Source organism: Gasterosteus aculeatus, chromosome 12 (genome assembly GCF_964276395.1).
Source record: "Gasterosteus aculeatus chromosome 12, fGasAcu3.hap1.1, whole genome shotgun sequence".
NCBI classification, from domain to species: domain Eukaryota; kingdom Metazoa; phylum Chordata; class Actinopteri; order Perciformes; family Gasterosteidae; genus Gasterosteus; species Gasterosteus aculeatus.
Genome location: NC_135700.1, coordinates 15,218,159 through 15,228,012, shown reverse-complemented (window position 1 = coordinate 15,228,012; position 9,854 = coordinate 15,218,159). Strand labels below are relative to the sequence as shown.

The window sequence follows — 9,854 nt, the reverse complement described above, 5'->3', positions numbered from 1 at the left end:
GACTCCAACAGAGCAACCTCTACCATGGGTCACTATCAATAGAGGATACCTGTAGGGAAAGAATATGCAGACAACTCACAGAAATAGTGGTGGTACAGAAACATTTATAGCACAGCAACATAATATGAGTGTATTTAGGAAAGCAAGTGCAATGCTACCATTTATTTAGTTCCACTGATATGGTACAGAAATAATCCGAGGCCCAGATTATAGTTTGTGCATTCCAATAGAATAAGATTCATGCCTGATTAAGTAAGAGCTCATTACAGAAAAAAACTGCAAAAACATCTGCACAGCCATTAGGTTTAGCATGTTTGTTTTAACCCTTATGCCACAGGTTCTCCTTCATGAAGTCACAGGAAACAAAATAATTTGCATGTTCTTAAGAGTCCAGCCAGAAATTAAATAAAGCACTCAAAAAGCATGTTTTATGGCTTGTTCAAACCATGCGACAAACCCTCCTTTAAAATGTCTGTAAAAACATATGCAAAAAATAAAATGTGGAAGAGATTGGATGAGGCGGTGATTTGGGATTACCTTGACAAAACTGTCAAGACACGCACCTTCTAAATGCATTTTTGCAAGTGACAAGAGAGCCACACATGCATGAGTTGCTACAAATATGACCGCAGGTAAGTCATAACAATGGGCTACTTTTAACCCTCAGTAACCCACATCAACATGGTGCATGAAACTGCATCCATAGTAAACAAAAGGGAGAAGCCACATCTTAGTAAACATGCTAAGATTAGATATGTGGCTGTAGATTCTCTGCTGGTATGAAGTCTTCAGGTGGGCCAAATATCCACCAATATAAAGTGGTAATAATTAACAAAACATTTTTTTAAAAGGCTTGCAATGCTGACGGCATATTATCTCAAATATTGTTAAATTTGGACTTCAACCAAACCCCTTAAATGAGGCCCATGTGATGATCCGGACTTATAAAGCCTTTTACCTACACTGCATGTTAAATCTTCGATTTATGTATTGTGATTCAGTCACGTCAACACCGGGACAGCTCCTCCTCAGGATTTTGATTAGTTAATACTTACAAAAACATGGCCATGTTGGTACATTTGCTCTGTATTACGGTTTAAACAGGAAGTTAATCTGCTAAAGGATGGTGGCACTAAAACAGAATAGAGGGAGATGAATTCCTAGTTTTTGGCGATAAATTTAACAGTGTTATCACTGAATCTGCTTAAGCTATTTCATTCCCAGGGTTAGAACTACCTGGATTTGCAACACTACAAAAGGTGGAATAATGTAGCTCAAGAAAAAAGGCAACAAAAGCTACAGTGTTGAAACTTTTTTCCTGAGAGCATAGAAGCTCTTATCCAGGATCATCGGTCAGCTCACAGTCCCAATGCCATCACTGGCATCAGATCAGCACCCCTCCCTGTTTTAGGATACACTGGATAGAGACGTCGGTCAAACCTACGGCCCCTTTGGTCAACAAACTTCAACATAAACAGGCTTCATGTTTCCTGGTTCTTTAAAACAAAAAGACAAGCCAATCAAACAAATGGTTATTCATTCAGCAGTAGTTCTTTGAGGTCATTTCTCTGTAGCTACAAAGTACCTGATGCTTTTTAATGACCGTTTAAACAAGAATTAATGAAACAGAAACTCTGTTTGATTTGAATCAAAATGCATTGAACGGGAAAAAGGTAGCAATGACCTTCAAATCAACAAGTCACCAGTTTGTACAGAAGTAAAAAACATTGAACAACTGATCTGTGGCCCAACTGAGCAGCTAAAACTGCTAACAAAGACATACATGATGAACACGTGGTGCATTGAGGGGCCTAAAGTGAATTCATTCATTCAGGAAGAAAATCATTCTGCATCAGAAAATTAATTTTTACGTAGCTGTAAAACGAAAGCTTTGTTTTCTTCAAAAGATGTTACGTTTTTATTTTTTCACCAAAATGTAATCCGTTTTGAGTCGCAGTATTCAATGAGTTTTGTAAACTTCAAGTATTCCGTTCCTTTGTTTTGCAAAAAAAAACCTGATTGTAATCCTAACCTGTCTGCTTTTAAAACAAGGTTTGGAAGCGGTACAAAAGGTGGTCTTCCTCAGCAACACAAAGTAGACCTAGAAAAAGAAACTAAAAGAGTGGGCAATGAAAAACCGGGGGGGGCAATAAGTTGCAAGGCATGCAGTTGACATTTAGAGTCTCCTCAATGCAATTCAGTGCTCCTCACAAATTCTCCCTCTTCACTCTTTATGCACCTCCTGCTGCCCCTCGTTTACTTCTGCTCCTCAATTTCTCGTTTGACTTCTGCTACATAATTGTGATCCTTCCCGTGAGCCACCTCCATGATGGCAACTGCCTGAAGACAGAAAAAAAATGCATTTTTGATTTTTTTATGTATAATGTGGTTATTTCCCAACACATGAAAATAAATGGCCATCCAGTTTTTCTGTAAATCAAGGTTTGAGCGAGCGACTGACTCAACGTACCTCTAAACCTGACTGAAGCTGCTTTTTACAGCTCACTTTTATCCCAACACCAATTTCTTTAGAGCCTACACTCTTTTCTGCGTTCACTTAGCCACTTATTAATCTCCCAACTGGCCAAATGTCAGTAAACTTACTTTTTTCAGAGCTTTGACTCCTTGTTTCTTCTTCTCCAGCCCCAGATACAGACGTCCCAGTTTCAGATACATAGACGCCACATTCAGAGAGTAGGCTGGGTAGTGGACACTATGAAGAGAAAGTCATTAATTCAATGGGCCAGTTGGTGAATGTAAGAGAAACAGAGACACAAAACAATCTACAATGGGTTTTTTGCTTGTAGAGCTACAATATCAAAAATATGGTAAGCTGTAAACAATGTAAATAGAATATAGTAGTGTAGTGGACCACACTGTACAACATGTTGTACTGCATGTAAAATACGCTATATTCTGCATTTTGTAAATATTGAAGCCAATGAAACAGAAAAAAATATTCTGAGCAGCAGAGTACTATCCAAGCAAATTTATTAAAACACTAAAATAGGATAGAAAGACTTTCCAAAGACTTTTTATATTCCAGCTTTATGCTGAGATTTCTGGTCTGACAATTAATGCTGCTACAACTGATTGACTGCACGGTCAGTGATTTGTTGAAACTTCTGCAGACCCTACACGGATCAATTCACCTGTATGGCTGAATGATCTTCTCTCCGTAGCTCATAGCTCCATCCCAGTCTTGCATGTAGAGACAGACACCCATGGCCTGATACATCATGTGCAGCATGTACACATTGGTGTCTGCAAATATAGCTCCCATCTTCTCCAGGCTCAGCTCACATATCTCCAGCAGCTCACTGGGGGGTGCCAGAGAATCAAGGAATAACAACACAAACTTTGTGGAGGAACAAGAGGAGGCTGGGAAGTTAAGGTTGTCCGTAATGAAGATAGACAAACTGACAGCAAAAAAGGCAGAGAAATAATACAAGTATAAACAGAGAGGTAGAGGATATTCTTGTAGTGTTTGGCTCTCCTGAACTCCTCGATGACATTCTTGGCATAAAGGACCATAGTTCGGACTTCCTCTTGTTTTGGTGGAGAGCTCAGCTTCCTGATCTCCATTTTAGCTTTGTCCTAGAAAGATACGGTAAAGAAGGAAATATGGAATTGGAGTTTCCCTGAAACATAACAAGATACTATTAAGCAGGTTGGGAGCAACGTAAAAATGAGTGTGATACGACAAAGCAGTTTTTAGACGTCCCAATTTTACACTACTGTACACACCCATCCATAGTACCGCTATGTAGTATTCCACATGTACTACACATAGTATTTAATGTGTTGGCACAAGTCTGTTATTATTTTACGTCAGAAGACACTAAAACCTGTTTAGGTGGTTGAACTGATTATTTTAATAGATAAACAACGATAACATTCAAGCTCTCATATGTTGATGAAGCACGTAACAACTAGAATTATCAACAGATGTGTGCCTCCCTTAGCAGTCATGTTACAGTTCATATCCAAAAGGGCAACACTTCATCATCTTATTCCATTAGTCATTAGTGTGAAATCTAATTTGCATATTAATTCCTGTTTTGTGCGGTCACAGTGGCCTTTCACCACATAAATCTAATCAGCTCATGGTTGTATCCAAGTGGATGATTGTACCACATGTCAAGCAGTTTTTTCCACACGTTCTCAAAACACAGGGGACCCTTTCTGATTGGTTCAAAGTGTCTACTCCCCACAGCCTTTAGTATATACAACTTGCATATTGTGCACACATATCAGTGTGCAGTACGGAAGAAAGGCAGATACACAACAACAGTAATGACTGTTTTGTTGAGGACAAAGGTAGGACACAAACCTGCAGCACCTCTCCAACTGAACACACAGACTGATGCAGAGAAGACATTTGATCGAATATTCCTGACATGAACAGGCTTCAGAGAGACAAGCCAACAGTACCTTAGACTTGAAGGTGCACTCCGTGCACTGGCATGTGAAGAAGTACGAGTCTAACAACCTCTCCCTCCTGTCCTCCGTTGGATAGAGTAAGTCTATGTAGCTGTTAAAAATCTAAAGAGAGAGGGCGGGAAGATTATATTGCAACAATGAAAATAACTTGATCGAGTCGAGTGATTGCGTACCTCATCTCCAGGGTTTATCTCTAGGACAGCTCTGACCTCAGCCACTGTGCCTTTATAGGTCACTATCACATTAGGGCTGCAGCTGTGATTCATCAGCGCTACACTGGAAGGAGGTTAAAGCAAAGGATAGAATTGTGATAAAAGCACAAGCAGCTTCATGGTGTTCGGGCCGCATACAGGTAAACAGGGCGAGAGGGGAACGGATCACAATGTCTTGACGTGGAATACTTACTCTGGAAAAACAGCCGATCCCAGATGGGAGAGCTCTTCGTCTTCTATGGTGAAACCATTACAGTTAACCTGGACGCACATCAAGAAGAAAGCACGAGAGAGAAGGAGGGTCATCAGAGAGAGCTGCATGACGAGTGATCTGAGGTTACAACTGGCACAGCCCTCCACTAACACATGCTGGAACCCTCTCCCCAATGAGCTGGAGGAGGAAATCCACTAGTGGAGCTTAAATGTAGCTGTGGGATTCAAGGCAACTAGACAGTTTGTGTAGGTTGGAGTCGGAAAAGGGACATCAGCACTGACAGATGGATCAAATTAAACAGCTGACAACTGTAGAGTTAAACAGACAGCGCCGGTGGGTCAACATGTTCTTCAGTGCGAAAGTGAAAGACATCTGGGGATGACGTGAGGGGAAGATGTGTGAACACAACAATACGTTAAGCAAAAATGAGAATCAGCAGAGGGCCCATAGGCACGTGGTGTTGTCCAGTTTTACCTGTGCAAAAAGCTCGATGAGAGCCTGTTGGTCAGGAAGGTCACTAATGTGCCTGGCGTAGAAGTGGTGGAGCGCTGCTATGTCGGCCTGGTTCATCTCGTCCTTCTCACTGTCCATCTTATCTAGATCTGGAAAAGGCGATCAAAGACGGACAATAAAAGCATTAGAGAATAAATACAGACATATAAATAAAGAAAGTGACTATTCAACCAGAATTATGTATCAGTGTGTTTTCTGTTGTTGCCTCATAGAGGAACCATTTAGTGTTCGCAACAGGTGCAGACTACACCACTGCTGTAAGCCATGTGTCACACACACACACACACACACACACACACACACACACACACACACACACACACACACACACACACACACACACACACACACACACACACGGCAGCAGCTGGTCACTGCTTTGGTTTGTGTGCATGAGAGACAGGTGTGAAGTGTGATGCTGTGAGCTCAGACTAAACGTTACTACCAGAAGGAGCCGAGAACAGAGTTAATGGTAGATTTGTTTTGCGTTTCTCGACAGAGGGCAGTAGTTTTTAAAGAGGACATGAAATTACAGCACCCAGAATCTAGGGATTTAAATCCCAGAGCTCGGCAAACTTTGAGTGAATAAAAAGAGACAGATTCAGGACTGGAGGCTACAGCGCAGGGTATTAATAGACACGGAGAAAGCTCACACTTTAACTAAAAATGCACACAAATGTAACTAAACACATACGCTCAAGTACTCAAACATACATCTACTTACGGGACTCAAACTCTGTGAGCAGCAGCAGCCTTTCTGAAGGAGTCCGCTCCGTTGTGACTTTCTGCAACACAAGAGTCCCTTTAGGAGAAGAAAAGCTCAATCCTGGGAGCAAAATACTAATTAACCCACGTTTCTTTCCTCGTTGTTTGCTTTATCATAGCCAAAGGTTTTGTTAAAGACCCGTTGGGAGGTCATTAGATCGCTACAACAGCCGCTGAGCATTAACCGCATCACTGGCTTCAGGAGCCACGTGTTCACACCGCTAAAGTCCCCTTTATTAATAATAACACTCTGAACTGTAACACATAGCAAAAACGTTACACCCATGAAGCTTCTATGCGACTACATAATAAAAGGTGGAGCTCATAAAATGAACACCTTATCAGGCCAGCCACTTATATTATTTGACTCTATCTTCTTTCAAGTTTGTTTAAATGCATTAAACATGAGGTTAACCTTGTTTTAACATTCTGGTTAACATTCTCACACGGAATGCTTGGAAACATTTACCTGTTTCATGAGGATTCGAGCCACCAGTCTGACCGTCTCTGAGGGACACCAGTTCTCCCCATAAGCACACATAGCTACACACTCCAGCTTATGCATGGGCCAATCGCCTCTCTGTATGAATGCACACGTACACAAAACAAGACGAGTCGTTACGGTTTCTAAAAGGCTCTGATTTTACAAAAAGGGATCCCATTTAACAGAATAGTGCAAAGAATGTCAGAGTAAAAGAGCAAACTCAACACAATAGAGGACACATTATTTCAAATCCTTTACAAATGATTGCCACTTGTACCCAAATCTATCTGTCTTTCTCTCACAAACACACAAATGCAGTTTGTTGTTTCGTTTGAAAAAAAAAAGAGATTGGATGATATGGCCCACTTACTCACGGCGCAGAAAGGACGCTTACCTGACAGTCGACATCGCAGTAGTACGCCTGCTTACATTTGCCACACTTAGAAAGGTCTTCTCTCCTATAATGACATGAAGACACAACCGGTTCCTCCATTACCGCTGGGATCAGTTGACAGGTGTAACATTTTGCTTGGATTCGATAGTAGTCATTTACATAAAATCACAGGCCGTACATCGTCTGTAAAAACAATCTCTACTTGATGCTTTTCACTTTATTGACCGAAGACTTCATTCCAAACAATACGGACACAAGTCCCGCTGTATTTAGATACTAAGTATATTCATTGTTGAACTACTAGTGAATGACAGATTCTTTAAGGTCTGGCGACCTCCTCCACCCAATACACACCAGCAGCCTGGCCCTCTCCTCTCTGGGCTCCTCCTCTCTTTGGACACATGGACAACTATAAATAGCAGAATAACCTTTTACTGCTCTAAAAAGCCTCAACAGCAGCGTAGGTACGAGGCATGTGTGACCCAAAGTGCTGTTCATAAATGAGCAAAATACCTGAGTGATGTCACTAAGTACATTTAGTGTTACTGTTTACTTAGTATTTCCATATTATGCACATGTATTCATTACGGACTATTTGCATGGCAGCTTCTGGTTCTTAATACAACAAATCATGAGATGTTCATGTAAGTTAAATCCACCATCATCAGGAACACGAATGCATCACTTCATAATTCAGTAACCAATGACTTGAAACCCTGTCACGGAGTATTTCCACACTGTGGTATTATTATTTTGAATAAGTAAAGATGTGCAGACTTGTTCATCCACGATGGCAGTGAGCAGCCTGGGACCGCATGCTAGCGTATAAATAGACCCTCGGGGCTGCAGGAGAGCAGGTTGCTGCTCTTCTTCAATGTGGTCCCGACTCCTGCAGCGGGACCCGCGGGACCTGCACGCTGCAGCGCCCCCGTGCACGCGCCCCATCGCGATGTCCGCGCGGGACGTTCACAACAAGCTAACCTTTAGCTCAGTCAGGAGGCTCAACCGGACCCGTCGCACAGATCACAACCGCAGCGGGCCGGAGACAGCACAGGTGTCACGTGCGGTGTTTTGGTCCCAGCTGGCTCCTCGGGGGGAGGAGGTGGGGGGAGAAGGGGGAGGAGGGGGTGTAAGAGCTCACCTGGTGAAGCAGTACTCGCAGTGCGCTGCCCTCTCGTTCACGGTTAACACGTACGAGTAGGCAGGGCAGGCGAACACCAGCTCCCCCACAGAGAAGTGCCTCACCGCCCGCAGGCCTCTGCCGCTGCCCGGGCTCAGGAACCGCTCCGTGCCCTCGACGCCTTCGTTCGTCATGGTTTGCTGTCCAGCTCACGGTTCGTGGTTATTTATTTGTTTTCTGCAGCACCCGAGTCCTCTGCTGGGTGCCGCTGAAGCTTCTGTCCTGAGTCTCTTCACCCCCTCCTCTCTGTCTCTGTCTCTGTCTCTCTCCCTCTGTCTCTCTCTCTCTCTCCCTCCCCTCGTCTTCTTCTCCGGTCCCCTGCGTCCGGGCGGCTCTCATCGCCCCCTGCTGGAGAGGTGACGACACGGTGGAGATGCGACAAGTGAAATAGAGCAAGAGAGAATGAAGGCCTGCTGAGGACTGTCGGTGGAATTAAGTAAATGCACCAGAACCACTGGAAAAACTCTACAAGTAAAAGCCCTGCAATGAAAGCCCCGCTTAAGTATTATCAGCAAATGTGCTTATATACTTATGTATAAAAGGCAGTTATTGTGCAGTATTGTGTAGCTCTTCTCCACTATTCTATATGGTGGGTCTGTAGTAATATTACGCTTGCATTGATGTTGCATTTGACTGCTGTAGATATTTGCAGCAGAAGATTGGGTTCATTTGAACCGCTATGACATCGATGCATAATATCCCAAAGATTACGGTGTTTGCTAGAATCTGTCCCTTCTAATTGGACGTCGCCGATCCTCTCTTTAATGTTGTGATTCTGTTGTCTTGTTTTACGCGGGATGATTGTCTGCTCCATATTGTTTTGTACAATATCGCCTGCATTGTACATTTCCTACACTAAGCTTCTTAAAAAAAAAAGCAGCTCTGATGAATTATAAGTAAATAATTAAAAATGATGCTTGCACTACTTATAATGAATAACCAAAATGCTGTGTGTGTGTGTGTGTATAAATAAATAAAATGGGGGGAAATTTGAGGTTTCTGCAAATAGTGATGTAGCTTCACAACTGCATTGCTGTGCAACCAAAAGAGACCTACAGACACGTCAATAGATCCTGTGGGTTTGTTTGTGTTTTTGTACAGTATCTATTGTGAGCTCCCTGAAAAATAATAAAATACGTGACACGGTTCAGTTTTATATATATAAATGCATTTATTTAAGTTAACCATTTTTCCTAATTCAAAGTTGAATTTCCGCCGGATCTATAAAACAGGGGACAGTTAGAAGCGCTGTACAGTCTGACAACAAAACTAGGAACTGCAGCAGAGTACACTGTGCATATATGTACATAGTGTACACACACACACACACACACACTGATGTAGGTATATACAAAAATATACACTTTTACATGTGTGACACCCCTCGTGCCATACCCCACCCATCGCTTAATGAAGTCTTTCTCCACTTAAACACATCACCCCTTGAAAACATTGATTACTATTTCATCCTTTAACCCGTCTTTACTGGTTGATGAGACTTTTCCAGTATTTAGTCTCATGGCCGTGTAAAGTCCCTCTTATGCACTGACTCACACATTACGCTGCAGTCAATTATAGCAAGAGACGGAGGAGCTGAAGCCGTCCTGAACAGGACGTCTTAGCAGGGCTTTTCACATATCAGAGGGCTC

At 42.5% G+C, this 9,854-nt stretch overlaps 1 protein-coding gene across 1 annotated transcript; it reads right to left on the bottom strand.

Moving 5' to 3' along the window:
• Positions 1 to 84: 84 nt before the first annotated feature.
• smyd2a (SET and MYND domain containing 2a) lies at positions 85 to 9,202 on the bottom strand. Its single transcript, XM_040167619.2, has 12 exons — positions 8,167 to 9,202; positions 7,026 to 7,089; positions 6,617 to 6,727; positions 6,107 to 6,167; positions 5,344 to 5,471; positions 4,849 to 4,916; positions 4,617 to 4,719; positions 4,435 to 4,545; positions 3,477 to 3,597; positions 3,153 to 3,327; positions 2,605 to 2,713; positions 85 to 2,340 (listed from the first exon to the last, which is right to left on the bottom strand). Exons 1-12 carry the CDS (start codon positions 8,337 to 8,339, stop codon positions 2,257 to 2,259), a joined length of 1,308 nt encoding a protein of 435 aa, XP_040023553.2. The 5' UTR covers positions 8,340 to 9,202; the 3' UTR covers positions 85 to 2,256.
• Positions 9,203 to 9,854: the final 652 nt, after the last annotated feature.

Coding starts and splice junctions, on each gene's coding strand:
- smyd2a (XM_040167619.2), bottom strand. CDS start 8,339: ATGACGAACGAAGGCGTCGAGGGCACGGAGCGGTTCCTGAGCCCGGGC. Junction 4,917..5,343: donor TCATCGAGCTTTTTGCACAG/GTAAAACTGGAC, acceptor ATGTGCGTCCAG/GTTAACTGTAATGGTTTCAC. Junction 2,341..2,604: donor GAGTCAAAGCTCTGAAAAAA/GTAAGTTTACTG, acceptor TTCTGTCTTCAG/GCAGTTGCCATCATGGAGGT.